The sequence below is a fragment of the Megalops cyprinoides genome, chromosome 1, assembly GCF_013368585.1.
Source record: "Megalops cyprinoides isolate fMegCyp1 chromosome 1, fMegCyp1.pri, whole genome shotgun sequence".
Taxonomy (NCBI): Eukaryota; Metazoa; Chordata; class Actinopteri; order Elopiformes; family Megalopidae; genus Megalops; species Megalops cyprinoides.
The window spans coordinates 68,031,847-68,047,720 of NC_050583.1; the positions used below are offsets into that span (position 1 = coordinate 68,031,847).

General features: G+C 41.6%; 1 protein-coding gene across 5 annotated transcripts in view; it reads right to left on the reverse strand.

Annotated features, from left to right (window-relative positions):
* Positions 1–5,600: 5,600 nt before the first annotated feature.
* LOC118788936 (equilibrative nucleoside transporter 1-like) overlaps positions 5,601–15,874 on the reverse strand; it is a 30,870-nt gene continuing 20,596 nt past the window's right edge. For all 5 annotated transcript variants that reach the window (XM_036545155.1, XM_036545171.1, XM_036545181.1 and 2 more), the window contains exons 3-13: positions 14,077–14,158; positions 13,498–13,679; positions 12,327–12,466; positions 11,914–12,048; positions 11,658–11,755; positions 10,901–10,976; positions 9,967–10,049; positions 9,782–9,890; positions 9,138–9,223; positions 7,818–8,017; positions 5,601–7,219 (exon numbers count right to left, since the gene is read on the reverse strand). In XM_036545155.1, coding sequence (XP_036401048.1) covers positions 7,108–7,219; positions 7,818–8,017; positions 9,138–9,223; positions 9,782–9,890; positions 9,967–10,049; positions 10,901–10,976; positions 11,658–11,755; positions 11,914–12,048; positions 12,327–12,466; positions 13,498–13,679; positions 14,077–14,158 — 1,303 coding nt within the window. In that variant the 3' untranslated portion in view covers positions 5,601–7,107. The remainder of the gene's footprint in view (positions 7,220–7,817; positions 8,018–9,137; positions 9,224–9,781; positions 9,891–9,966; positions 10,050–10,900; positions 10,977–11,657; positions 11,756–11,913; positions 12,049–12,326; positions 12,467–13,497; positions 13,680–14,076; positions 14,159–15,874) is intronic.

Consider the following 15,874-nt stretch of genomic DNA (forward strand, 5'->3'; position numbering starts at 1 on the left):
CTAGACAGTGGAGACATAGCCCCCTGATTTGGGATATTTCAGCCAATGTGATAACAGCCAGCAGAATTACAATAAATAGCTGAATCATTCTGCTTGCCAATGCCATTTAGCTAGCTAGCTGTTGTTATTTGGAGAGATATGGTCAGGCAAGGCACACTGCATGAGGCTGGAGTGTTGAGGACCAATGTGAAGTTGGGTGTCCATAAATGCATTCTTCAAGATAGCCAAAGTATTTTCTCATGCTGGTACTGTAGTTTGCTAAGCGGGTTAGCTGTTTAAATGTGCATTGTTAGAGAGATACAGGTGAGTACTCGGTGCATAATGCACAGATGAAAGGTACATCGTGTACTGTGCTAGGTTAATGGACCTTATTTTATGTTATAGTTACTATAATGTTGCATATTATTCTGCAGGATAATTCAAGTTTAGCCTGCTATTACAACCATCACACTTATTATGCTATTACACATGAATTTGAATGTGCAAGACTTGAATAGTATGGTGCTCTCACATGCAGATGAAGTTTATATATATTTGAACATTCTAGTTTCGTTTAGTCATTTATTTTATCCATCTGCAACTGTTGTATTGTCTATGAACGCTTGCTAAATTTGTTTAGGACATTATCTTGAAATCCCATTTGTACGGTACTTTTTTATACAAAAAAGGGGGTTTGGCTTTGCCATTTTCATTTCTGAGGGGCTCCAGTTGCCAGAAAACTCCTAGAGAGGTCATGAGTGGCAACAGCTTGAATTCATTCTTACTTTCCACTTTAGGATACCTTGGGGCATCATACCAACTGGCCTACAAGTCCTGTTGCTTCCTGTCAAGGGGATTATAGTCTTGTATGTATCTTCTCAGTGGAAAATAGAATTTTTATTGCATAGCACACAAGATCCTGTAATCATTTATATGAATACTATTTATACCATGAGCTAGGATAGTACATCAGAACTGAAAATGTATTCATGAAAAATGGTAAAACCAACCAAATTAAAGGGGGGGGGGCTTCCAGGTAGCTCAGTGGTCAAGGGATTTACTTTGAATGCAGGCTGAGCTCTATGGCTCTACAGTCAATGCCAACCGTGCCATTAGACAACCATGGGAATAGGAGGATAGGGGGAAGAAGGTCAACCAAGTCAACCACTTGCGGAGGTGCCAACCGCTTTCACGTCGCTTACACTGCCTAGCTTGCTCGACTTTAAAACGTCACACCTTAAGTTAATTGTGAACAAAGCAAGTTGCGAATGCGCAGTTTCGGCCACTGAAAGGTTGTATATAACAGTTGTAAAACATTGCTTGGGCCCTGTGGCCATCTTGTTAAAAGTGCAGCCATGCACTTGGACTGTTCTTGAGCTGCCCCACTTTCATGTCCATGAGCAGCTTGAGATGCACCATCCACAGGTCTCCACTTGACTTCATCCAGCAATTCTTGCTTCACTTGGCCCTCAGCTCCCTCCCCCAATGCCAGTCTACTCTCCCACATTCACAGGGGGCACTCTGAGGGCCTTTGCAGGTATTCCTGGATTTGCCCTTCTTAATCTTTCCTCTTTGCTGGTTTTCACCCAGCTTCCTTTGAGAGCCTCTCCAGCCATTTCACCATGCCTGAAGGCTAGACCTATCTGAGATCTCCCAAGCTGAGGAAGGTGATTCTGTGTTGGCATGTGTGCTAACAGAGAAGTTGAAGCAGTGAAGTGTTAACATGTCTGCTAACATGATGAAAAAGGTGTCAAAGTGTTAGCATATACATTAGTCCCCCAGTGGTGGAATGAGCAATCGACCCTAATCAGGACAACAATCACTTATCTATGTCCATAGCCTTCTGTAGACACTCCTTTGGACTGCAGCTGGTTTCATCTGACTTGGATATGCTCTAATCTGCTGGTTGAACTAAGTGCTGTGTTTTGCTTGGATAATTAACAGGAAATTCAGTGTAATATTGCCAGGGAACTTTATTCAGGTTCTCCATACTATATATTACATTGCATTACATTACATTACTTCATTTAGCAGACACTCTTATCCAGAGCAACTTCCAAATAAGTGTATCACTACGCTAAGAATAGTTATCAGGAAGTATTACAAGAGGTCAGTAAGACACAATGTTAAGTGCTAAGCTAGAGTGACTTTTTTATGAAAACAGTAATCGATAGGATAAACAGACATAGATAGACATGAAGGTAGGCTAGAGATGCAGCTTGAAAAGATGAGTTTAAGTTTTTTTCTTGAAGGTGTCCAGGGAGTCTGTTGTCCGAATCTCAGCAGGAAGCTCATTCCACCAGTGCGGAGCCAGTACTGAGAAGAGGTGGGCTCCAGAGATGGTGCCCTCGTATTTCGGGACACAGAGGCAACCCGAGGTAGCGGCATGTATGTTCCTTGTGCTCTCTTTTCACCCCTCCTCCTTCTACTTCTCTTTTGGATATCTGTGCTATTCACAATGCACTACACCCAGGGCCATACAGTATGTATCAATCTTTGTATGCAACTTGCCGCAGGACCATGTCTACGCACAATCCCTCGATTTGTGTACGGAGCTTTTTCGTCAGTTATCAAACGCCACGTACACCTAACTGTCCTCATAAATCTGAGCGTAAATCAAATTAGCATGAGATTATGTGTACATGAACGCTCTTAACGTCCACTCCCACAATTGTTCTTATATGGACCGAGAGATGCTATTAATTAGTTGAATTAGCATATTAAAGATCAGAGATTGATGTTGAGGATCAATGGCAGGACGTAAGAAAAGAAATAATTCGGACACAGAGATAGAGGTGATGGTTGATGAGGTGGAAAGGAGAAAAATGTCCTTTTTGGAGGCCAGACTAGCGGCATTTCAAATTGACGGAAAAATGTACTGACTGCTATGAATGCAGTTTCACCAGAGTACAGTGGAGGAAGTGAAGAAGAAGTGGTCGGATTTTAAAAGAGAGGCCAAAAAACAAATAAGCACACACAGGACCAGTGTGTAACACTCATCAATGATTGACACAAGACCCGTTTTCTTGCATCACAGTTAGTTCCTGTTGGTGTCGCCAATCTGCAAATTACAAATTTTATGCATACGCCACCTCGAGACCGTGCGCAGAGGTACGCATGTTTTCCCGGGAAGTATCTTTTCATGAATACCGTTTTATGTGTAGAAAAGTGCTCAGCACGATTTTAGTGTGTACGCACCGTTGATACATGTGGCAGATGCTGCTTAAATCTCAGTCAAAAACAGCCAGATAGCTAAACACCTCATAGTTCAATCTGCTATGAGCGAAGCAACCGTTGCTGTCTCTCAGTACATCCTTCTGCAACTGACTTGAAACAAAAACCATCCTCTGAGTATAGATTCCCGCCAGTTTGTTTACAGCTACTAACGATGCAATTTGGCTGAGAATGTGCTGAATTATTTCAGCCAATAGATGGCAGTAACTGTTCACTGTGTATGCTGTATATTCCTACTTTGCAACCTTGTTTGTGCTTCACACATTTTCTCTATCTCTACACATTGCTTATCCTTATGATACATACACTAAATTTAGTTGTATTTCTGTATGTATGTAGAATATAAAATATAAATATATATATATATATATATATATATATATATATATATAGTATATATGAGCATGGACAAATTCAAATTTTTACAAAAATTCTTTGCTAATGGTAATGGTAAATTGAAACATTCAAAGACATTAGTATTCCTCTATACATACTCTTTTGGACTAAGGTCATGGTATGTTGGCAGTATACATTTGTATATGACTGTGCTGTATACTAAATGATCATCCATTATAATTATGTGATAAAGTCAATACAGCATGGCAAAAAATATGTCAAAAAAGTATTCAGTCATTGTGAACTGACATGATGGGCTCTTTGCATGAAATAAGGTGATTACAGTAAAATTTGACTGAAACCTTGTAATTACTGTGCCCTTATCAGTACTCCACACAATACACATGAACTACATATACTATGTATTCAGAGAAGATGCTCCAGAGGAAGCACAATCAGTCGTGTCTGGAAGTATTGTTAAAATAAAACACTACATGCCACTGCTTGAGAACTATGCCTGATGATCTCCCAAGTGTTTCCCAGAACCATCCATCCAATCAGCAGGAGCCTTGGTCAGTGTGTCATTTTCTTCATCCTTCAGCAACCAATCAAGAATTAGCCCACCCAGTCCTACATGTTTTTGTGTCTGATTGTGCTGAGCTGCATTTCCACCATTATCTCCAGCTGAGGTCACTTTGCCTCTGACACGTTATCTGTTCAGCATGTCAGAAAACTATGCCTCTTATCTCTCACAGCTGTACATAAAAGTGGTACTGCTGACCAAAAAAAAAATGCTCAGCTCTGTAATTCTGTTTTAACCTTGCTGGCTGTAAGGTAATAGTACAAACTGCACTGTCTAGTGTGGTTATCTGGAGTCGTGGCAAATTGTGCTGACAGGAATCCCTTGTGATTCTGTTCTACAGTAATTACAGAAAACCAACTGCCATGAAAGAAAGGAATGTTTACGATGGAGCAAAAGAGATGGGACTGAGAATATGGAAAAGGCCTTTCAGTATGGCTTTCCCCCCAAAAAGCTGTTATGTCAGCTTCTTCTTGCATTTCTTTTTAATTCTTTCTGTTTAGTGTACAACTGGCAGGCAACAGGTGAGGCAAGTCACTAAAAATATTAAGGAGTCATGATGGAAACATCACACTTGCTGGTTTTTGATTAGTGAACCCCCCAGAATTTACTGGAAAGCTGCTGAGACCCAAGAGGCCAAGGCTCTGGCTGCCTGTATGTCTGCTTACAATACATATAATACACCTGACCATTGTGGAGACAGCTACTGTGAAGTCCTTCATATTCACTTAAGTGTATCTTTCACACTTGACAAATATCTTCATCATGACTAATGAGACAGGTGAAATATTAAAACCCTAGTCTGAAATTTGCTGGATTGCTACCAGAAAATTTTCAGCCTTATCGTCCCAGACAGATTGTGGTTTTATCAGGCATGCATACTGCTGTAGAGTTCAGACCTTATTTATTCCCATAATGCAACTTACAGTGGAAGAAAACTGAAAAGCAACAAAGTGCAGCACTGAAATCCCCTCAGTCTGAGTTCTCAAACACCCATCAAAGTGATATGGAGTAACCGAGCGGCTGGATTTTTTCTTCAGTAAGCGACAAGGATGTGACTAGCGTCATTGCAGGAAGTCTCCCGCTAAAATCGACACATGGTCCAATTAGACCATTAGACAGAATTTGCTTCTGTACCAAGGGGAGAGAAAAATTCCAGTGTATAGATGACATAATTTCAAATGCATATTCTAGTGAAATATATTTGAACAAAAAGCAAGGTGTAAGCACCGACAACTTGTCACATTGTCAGTGATGTTATGTTTACCTGCTGTTTCCCAAGTACTATGTCCACTTACATATTCCCATCTACTCAATGCATTCTTTATGCCATGAAAGCTGCTGGGTCTTATCACTGAGGCACCTACATTACTGGAAGGATTTTTTCATTCTGTAACAAACAACAATGCAAGACAGTAGTACAAATAACATTTTTATTTTGAAGTTTTGACACAGTGGCTTGGCACGGCACCAGACAAGCCACATACTGCTGGGTTTCCAGGGCAGTGAGCCTGCATGGAGATCAGGCAGAAGATAAAACCCCTGCCCCTGCTAACCTACACAGTATATTTAAAGCATATAAACTAGACACCAGACCTTGTGTTTTTTACCTAATTATTGCAAAACAGCCCTGTGAGTGGGCAACTAAATTATTTATGTGTGCATGTCAAAGCAAGTCAACACTATTTCAACAAAGGCAGGGGGAATGCAACATATGACCCGTCATTAAAATGCCAAGTAACCATGCAGTTGTCCTGCAGTCTTGTATTTGTTTCAACAAAATCATACTACAGAGACTCAAAATGCTATTCAATTTCATACCATAGTTGGATATAATGGATAGAACATTTCAAACTATGGGATCAAACACCAGTGCACTTAAAGTCCTGTTCCAATTCATACCGATATATTGAGAGGGAACAAGGAGATATGGCTAAAGTCATGAGTGCTTCAACTAAGAAATGTTTCTGATTTAAAAGGAATTAAATAAGACTTGAACTTCCCTTTGTAAATGACAATGCATAAAAATGCAGGGAAAAATGAAGGGACAAAAATGTGTTCCCTTCAACATCTTAAAACCAGATGTAAAAGCTGAATTTGTGGTCATTTCTGAAATATAGGTAATAATGGCAGGACGTAAGATGCAATACTTTGTAGTTGAACTTACATGTATGAAACACACAAACAAAACATCACAAATTCATGGATGCATACATTGCAGTTGCATCCAAATGTTTCACATTCCCTCTTTAACATCTAAGATCAGAACACTTCCAACAAGATTCAGAGTTTAACAGGGATTAAAATGGCCACAAAGTGTCTCACTGCGCTGCATATTACGTGTTAGTGTTTCAGGCACTTGCTATTCTTGTCCCTCAAGTAAATAAATGGTCCCTTGTATGTCGATGTTCAGATGAGAACATCGCATTGCTGTTCACAATGAACCCCAATTACTACACCAGTGGAGTTTTCTGGATTTTCGTGATAATAGAGACAGAAATGGTATTTCAGTAACCACTGCAGGCAGCCCTACAGGTCCTACTGGTGATAAGCCTCATAGATCTGTATTTCACATCAAGACACACCTGCTTACTTTGTCACTGTGTCCAGGTCATACACTGGCTCATGAATACTTTTATACAGTGACAGGCGAAACTGAAGCAAATTAAAGAAATCAGATGAAGACAATTAAAGGCAGCATCAATCACAGCAAATATGACAGTGTTTTGATAACACTTTTTTAAAACACAGAAACAACACTGTTTGAACATGACGGAGTATAAAAATATGGCTTTCTACTTTCACCTCTTACCAAGACTATGCTTTCTACAAAAAGTTAAGTATAGAGTTATGTTTCTTAAAAAAGAACTTTTGAGGTCATTTGTTCAAATGCATTGGTCTGACATGACGCCCCCCACCCCCTGCCATGGAGAATGACTCTGCCTTTGTGTCCCACGAGTAATGGCTTTAGGGAGGGTCTAGACAAGGCTTCGGAAAACGAATGACAGAGCAGCTCCCAGGGCCAGACCCAAAGACAAGAAGAAGGCCATGATGGCTCCGGCTGTCTCTGCTTCATGAGGCAACACTTTTCTGTGGAGAAAAAAGAAGGGACACGGCTGTGAGTGTATACTTATTAAAGGAAGGAGGCTCAGAGGCAATGCAAGCTACCAGGAGACAATCTATATTGATAAAACCATTTATGTGCTCACAATATAAGTGCAATGAATATGCAGAGTATGCATATTAATTATTAGTGCAGGATATGCCAAATACAAATATTCAGGTTTAAGAATATTTAATACTATTGACTGCTTGCATTTAAGATGACATATGGCCTAAATATTCAACAATGACAGCAAGTATAAGTCTGCAGGCACAAACATCCTCCAGAACATACTACAACTTATACATCAAAATTAAAAGTTCACTACGACCTGTAATAGATTTCTAAGCAATATACCACACAATCATAGTTGAATTTACAGAGAGAAAGAATGTGGCCTGCATTTTTGCTTTTGTGGAGCAGAGCCGGTGAGCGGGATAGGCAAGGATGCGTAGTAAAATAGGATAGATGGGCATTATACCCTGTGTTTGAAAATGGACTGGTGGTGTGAGAGTGTGTGTGTGTGTGTGTGTGTGTGTGTGTGTGTGTTGGGTGGGGCGGGGGGTGCGGTGACTGGTTTCTTACTTGGGTCCGAAGCACATGCACAGGCTGGCCAGGTACCCGTTGGAGAAGGCGAAGGCAATCATGAAGACGATGAACCAGGCGTCGTGTTGGAAGAAGACCGGCAGGTTGCTGCGGGGCTGCACGTTGCACAGCATGAAGAGAGGCACGAAGACCGTGCGTGCCAGCAGCAGGATGGGGAGCAGGGAGCTATCCTTCCCTGGCTGTGAGGAACAGGCGGGAGGAGCGCTCACATTAGCGCCTACCTCACGTTTTCCAAAACAAAATGCCCTCTGCAGTGTGTCCTCTTAATCCGGCCTCACTGGGAAAACCGCTCCTTTTTCTTGGATGTAAGAATGCATTGTGCATAAGCAGCGCCAGAGAGCTCTGCACATGCATGTTTGATGTGTGAAGCTGTACCAATATGAACTGCAAAGGCAACTGAAATATTTGTTTTAGTTCAGTGAATTTCACTGGAAGATGTAATTTAAGTATATTTCTTTTAAGAGTCCAGACTTATGGGGCACCTCACGTAACACCACACTCACCAGTGATGGTAAGCGATGAATACTGGGGAGTATAAGGAGGGGAAGATGCTGAATCGCAAAATGAATGGCACATCTCTCCCAGTGTGGGGGCAGATTCACATATTTCCTCTTCATCACTTCAACATGATGTGTATGCAGCAGGAATTTAAAGTGGGAAAACTGACAAAACCAAACCTTTTAACTGCATCCTTCTGCAGCTATTTCCCACATTCTTCCAGGACATTTCTAGTGTAGCAGGACTGTGGTCCAAAACAAGGTGTTCCAATGCCCCAAATCAGTTTCAAAGGGATCTTTTTGAGTCCTTTGACCGATGCAATGAATCAAATTACTGTGCACAGACTCATTTTCTATGAGATCTGTGAGCATCAGAAATGAAAACAATCAAACTGAAAAATAAAATCTTTCTCTAGACTGAGCAATTATCATTGTAATAAGAAGCTGTACTTTGGTGCAAGGCCCATTTTCCAGGAAAGAGGGATATTTATAAATCTGTTACCTCGCTCGTTTTATTGTAACCATGTTCTACCCCTTGTCTGGATTTACTCTGGAGAACAGCAGTGATGATACAGGAATGTCTTTTCATCAATGAGTCAGGACTTCTCTGTACATACCCTAGTTTTGCATTAAAGGTTGGTACCAGGGCCATGTCTGAATGTTTACTAGGTGCTACACGCATTGATGCCTACCAGCAAGCATCTATGCAAAGCGAAGTCAGAATACTGTGATGTATTCTGCAGAAACATTGCACATTGCATGACATATCAACGCTGTAGGGGTGTTTGTCTCGGTGACTCACCCATGTACACACTGCTGTCAGGCTTCTCCCAGTCCAGTCCATCAGATTGAAAAGCAGGAAACACGACACAGGGATGAAATACAAATCTGTGGAGGGGGAGATTGTAAAGCAGATCACTTAGCATATTTTCACTGGAAACTAGATCTTGAAACTAGGAAATGAAATCTTTCCCACTATGACCCTAAGGCATTCTGAGAAGTATTTTGAGAAGTGAAAGCAAGAAAGGGTGGATTATAAAACAGTCAATCATCATCGAGTCTAATTGATGGACCTATTGATATGTTATGCTCTGAACATAAGCCTCTTTTTAAGGCCAGGGCACAAATATTATAACATTACAACAGTAAAAACAATAAATGCAACAACACTCAAAAGAATAAAATTTTTTCTCACTTCATTTTGCTTCTCCTATTTTTGCTTTGCTTCCCAATCACATGTGAACTACAACAGCAAGTGAGAATATCATAGAGCAGTACTGGAAATGACCAATGTTCTTTGTAATCTCTGGATGAGACCAGCTGGGTGACAGTTACAGAAAGCTTCTGACGGCAGGACCTCCGGCGGATTTAGGCCCATCTGGGTCCCGCAGTCCTGCAGACATCACACAGGCAAAGACACACATGTAGGAACATGCGTATACGAACCCCAGGCGCTGCCGTTGGCGATGGTGGACTTGACGTCCACTGTCACTGCGGGGAACGTGCCGATGGTGATGGTGAAGGCGAAGCACACAGACAGGGCCAACACCCAGATCTGCGGAGTAGAGAGAGAGGAAAGTGACTGCAGTTGAACAGCCATCACTCCCGCGGCACACGGAAGAGAAACATACCTTTTTGAAGATTGCCAGCATAGACACAGGTGCTCTGCTCTCTGCTTCTGTGTGACTGAGGACTGGTTTGTTCTCTGAGTTTTCTGTGGGACAGCATGGGGCAGAGCTACTTACTGGACACAGCTTTTTGCTTTTTGCTACATTTTCAATATAGTTTTCTTTATATACAGAGGAAAAACAACAGCCTCACTATTGCAAATCAAGGTGTAATCTATTCATGACTTTCTCACAGTGTAGATCCTCATACGATTTTCCCCAAGAGCACTTTATGGTCCTCACTTCCACTCCACACAATGACACAATGACACTGTTCCTCATTTTTCCCCCTCAGTTATTCTCCCATCAAGTGATGTCAAAAAGCACACGCTCCCCCTCCACCGGATAATGTTTGTTTAATGTTTTAGGTCTAAAAACTAGACTTAAAATTTACAATTTTACTGACCAACAGTGAGGGAGTATTGAATAACTGAATACTGAAGTAAATACTGAACCAAAACTTTAACAAAGTTGAGGAAATGTATACAGCCGACAGCTAATAAAGTTTACATAATGTATAACTACACTGCAAACAAATACAGTGGAAATGGGTAACACTCACACACACTCTGGAGCAACTAAAAAACAGGGACATTTTATGGGTACCACTGCATCAGTAAAAAATTCTACAATTCTGCATATTATTCATTATAAACCCTGGGTGGGAGCAAAGTTGTTCCACTAGTTGTTTTGGATCTTATTTTCCATTGTCAAATATATTTACAGTTGTGATAATGCAGGAGAGCAGCCCCCCTAAATCTGATTATGATTATCCATATCCATACTGCACCCTAAGTTTAGTGTAACGTAACAGTAATTTCTACATTTTACCAGAAACAATACCACCATAATCACAACAATGCCAGCAGATACGATTTCTCCAGTGATGTGAACTGACCCTTCAGCAGATTCATCTTATTCTCTTCATCACTGGCCTTGGGCTGATGGCTGTCCTGAAAATACTGGAAAAACTCCTGGAATAGAGAGAAGCCTCAGTTAAGATTACACACTACAATGAAATGTGAGGAATAATAACAACAACAGTTAATCCCTGTTTATTCTCAGATGTGAAAGAAGATCCACTTATTGCTATTCCTGCCTTGAAAACCCATGTTTTGCAGAAAAGGAATGATTATTTGAACACTGTCATAGGAGATGACAGAACTGATCTGTTACACTTACCTTCAACATTTCTAATACTTCTCATTTACAAACACTGATATCTGATGTTGACAATATTGACATCTCCTTGTCTCTAGTGAAATGTCCAGGATTCAGAAACAACAACTAATGAGACAGCAGTCACAATTATTTCAAAAACCCAAGAGATTTGTTTCTTCTCTTTTGTTGAAACATTCAGCATATATATTGCAAAACTGTTTCAATGTCAGCACTGACTGCATATGCTCCACTTAGTATTCCTCTCAAAAGGTGACTTCAACATGTCCTTCAAGAGAGACAATAAACTATCTCAATGAGCAACACTTTGCCTCTCAAAGATCAAAGGCTTGAGGTGCACCAAACTCTTGATGGATTTCATCAGCTGGAGGTTCTCGATTTCCATGACTAGCCAGAACCCTTCTGTAGTACCCTCAGCCCGGGACTGAAATAATATATCAGGGCACGAGATGAATAGGACTGTAGAGTGTTCTTACCCTTCTGGGCAGCAGCATATAAGAGAAGATGGCCATGAGGATCACAGCGCAGGCTGTGATGAAGTAACCGAATGCACTGTCCTGCAGCTCAGAGCCACCTTGGGGAAAAAAAAAACACCCCAGAAGGTTTCAGACTGAAACTGGTGACTCCAAGCTCAGGGTTTTGCTGTATGTGATGTGGCTGCAATCACAGCACCCCGAGTCCTCATAGGGAGGTGAGTAAATATAACTGTGCGGATATATTTGAGGGACTCACTTGCCAGGGCGCAGATCATGGAGAAAGCAGCAAAGGTGCCGGCGAGGCCTTGGCCGCTCATGATTGGTGTGGTGTAGGATTCAGGAAGTAGCCCCGCCATGCCAAAGAGGCTGCCCTGTAGCACGGCTCCAAATGCTGGGGGGGTGGCACAGACATTCAGACTGGAAGGGCTCCTGAGAGGGAATCACCTCACATTGTTGTGCAAACTAACATTAACATAAACATGAACACTTTTGACTTAGTACATCACAAGCCTCTGAAGGAAATATTTCAGTATAAATTCAAAGTCTGTCTCCTGCACCTCCTAAAATGACTCTTAAAAAGGAATCAGAAGGCAGTCGAGTCAGGAAGATGGAAAGAGGAGGGGAGCTCGTTAATGGAGGATCAGTACACTCTGGGGGAAGTGAACTCACAGTTGATGCAAACAATCTTGATCATGGTGATGATGAAGAAGGTGAGGGGAGGCACTTCCACCCTCACCATGACTGCTGTCAGCAGGAACACCACCAGGATCACGATCAGGCTGCCCATGATCCTTACCTTCTGTGGGATCCTGGGAGGAGGGGAGGTCAACATTCAAAATGCCCTGTTTACACAAGCAGAATCAGGGAAGGCAGAAGCTGCTGCTGGCTGTATCTCCACCCTGCTACACACCACTTACATAGTGCATACATCCCTCTTACAGAGGCCTGGGAATCTGTTTTCCTAGGTTAACCTTTGGTATAAATGGGTCTTCCCCGAAGTCGGTCTGACCCAGTTAATTCCCAGGTCTGCCTTGGTGTAAAAGGGAACCTGGGATTCATTGTTAATGTACGCCATACTTAACATGACACCAGTATCACAGATGAATTGAATGGTAAACACGGTGCTTATCCATATCCGTCTTGTTATCCAAATAAAACCTCCACCACATAGCAGATTGCTAGTTGGGCTAATGTTAGACATTTATGCTACCTACCCACCTAGCCACAATAATATTTCAATCCAATTTTGAAGTAACAGCACCATATACATTGTTTTAAATAATGTTAAACAATAAAAAGCAGTAGTAGATGTGAAACACACAAGCTAACCATTCAGCCAATTACGCTACAGTACACCTTATTTATCAGGTATCACTAGCTAGCTGGTTAACTAACAAATCATAGATGTCAAATCATTATATGTGACTTAATGCAAACCTGGGATTGGGGTAGTCTTGTGTAATTGGAGGATCTCAGGATTTTTTTTGTGTTCACAGTCTGGTATAGTATGTATTGAAATCCTAGATCCTAGGTAGAAGCTAAGTTTTTATGTAAAAGTGGTTTTAATGAGACAGATTACTGAGATGTAACAAATAACACCATAACATTGCTGTGAGGACCCTGTCTTCATTTCAACAACAGGAGCACAAAGCCAAATTTCTGACCAGAACAACCTGACACAAATACTTGTAAGCGCTCAACTTGAACATTTGTCAGTATCATTCCACTTCATATAAAATACTTAGAATCCAGCTGCAGGCAGTTCTCCTGTAGTCGGTAATGTGAAATACAAACATGCTGCCCCACCACATATGATGATGTTGCAGAAGTAAAGGCTTACCTCTGGTGCAGGAAGGAGTTAAGGCAGGTGAAGGCCAGCAAGGGCACCATGGCACACAGCGTCATCACGTTGTTGAACTTGGCCTCCAGCACGCTGCGAGTGTCAATGATCACTGCTGTGTTGTTGTCTGTCAGGTTAGCACTGGCCTGTGCTGGAGTGTCTCTCAAACGCTGGGTAAAGTACTGAGGAGACAGAGGCAGCTGCTAGTCCTTGGAAGCCATGCCATCCAAACTAGGACTCTGCCCTGTTCTTGTTCTCTGTCCCTCTGTACAACTGTCCATGTGTAATTCAATACTCGCCCCTGCAACATTTCTCATCCCACTCAGTCACACTCATCATTCTACCTGGGAAAAGGCAGCTGGGACCAAACAGAGCGTTTCTTGGGGCAGCTCATTCTCCTTCAGAAGCCTACCTTGTTTCCATATATTATGAGCCCTGTGTGAATGTTCTCAAAAATGGTCTCAACAACTTTGATGCAAGTCATGGCTCCGTGAGTGATTGCACATTTTACAAAACACTTTAATGACGAAGTGAGAAAGAAACAAAGGTATGGATAAAGGAGAATGGATGGCGCTGTACCATGGTGGCGGTCATGAAGAAGTTCCATGGCAGAAGTGTTCCCAGTCCCAGCATGAAAAATATCAGCCATACAGCATTGTACCTGTTAAGAGAATCGGTGATGAGAAAAGACTACATTGCTCAGGTGGACACACATCTGTCCCTATGTTGTGTAAACCTGGTACCAGGGATGGAAGTAACGAATTACAATTACTCTCGTTACTGTAACGAAGTTGATTTTTTTGTGATATTCACATATTCCACTTCATATATTCTTGGAAGTGGCTATTCTTACAACGAGTTGTAACAATTAGTTTTAGTCTATTCTTACAACATTATTTGGAGTTCCGGTGGCGCATGAGGTTATTTTCGGACTGAGAGAAAGACATGGAAATGGCGGCGTCTGCTCTCCACGAAGGGGCAGAATTTGACTCCTACGAGTCACTTTAAAAGGCCGTGGGGGAGTGAGAGCAGATGAGCAGACCTCAGTGAATCTGACAGCTTATGCTGTGATGCATGCCTTGATTGGTATCATCTAAAGTGTGTACACAAAAAAAAGCGCCAAAGCGTAGAATGTGGTTCTGCAAATCATGTCATGCTGCTGAAAATTTCTAAATGCAATTTTGACTATGACTTTGCCCGGTTGACTTTGACTTTTTAGCTCACAGAGGTGAACATGTCATGGCCATTAGTCTGTCATCTACCCATGACATTGACTACTGTAAACGCTTTTATTTTCGTGGGTTCTGAACTAAGTGGTTTTGGCAAACATCACATTTAGTGGCGTTCTTAATTTCGTGGTTGCGATGTATCTAAACATGAACGATGCCGACTTTTCAAGTTGCACACCGGCCGTGGTTTCAAGATGATAAGGCGAAACTTTATTACTGTAGCTTCATGTCTATTGAAGCAAGAACTCATGTAGGCCTATGTCCACAGAATAACATGTTCTTGATTCTGTGGCAGTGTGTTTTATGGCAGTATGTTTTGTTATGGTAGAATTTCATTGGTAACGTACAATTTGGAAGGAGTAGCCTAACTACTTTAACAACTTGATGAACTTGCTTGTTATTACATTTCAACATGTTCAGTAAAAGTTTTTTTTCCACTTCATGAATGGGTTTGTTAGGCGATTTTGTCCACACACAGACAGACAGACACAGACAAGACAGACAGACGGACAGGCAGACAGGATGATTTAGAGATAGTTAGATGGATAGATAGGCGCAGCCACAGACGCAAACATGGCATAACTTTTTCCCCTCCCCAATGTAACGGCGCCGAAGGTGCGGCCTGTGTTTTATCTTTATTTTTCATATTTGTACACGTAACCGTAGGAACAGTTGGAGGTTGTGAAGTGTCAATAATCAGCTATCACCTCTATTGTTCCCTAGGAATAAATCGGTAATTTCCGTCGTAAGAATAGAGAAATTTTTTATTAGGCTATTACGACAATGAACGGCATCCAAGTCCGAAAATAAAAGATAAAAAGATGGCGACAACCCTGAGGAATGTCTGCCCTGTGTAAAAATCGAGGTGACCCCTAGCCCAGTAATACTAGGGCGGCTGGGGTTATGCTTGGTTAGTCCCCAGCTCGAGGTGGGCTAGGTGACCCCCACAAGACATACAGAACAAATTGCCGTAAAAATAGGTGCGAACTTATTCTTACGACAGGACAATGTCTGCTATCGTCGTAAAAACAGACCGTATTTTATTCTTATGACAACTTGGTATACATGTTCACGTCGTAAGAATAGTGAAATTTTTTATTATTATGACAATGAACGGCATGCAAGTCCGAAAATAACCTCTGCGCATT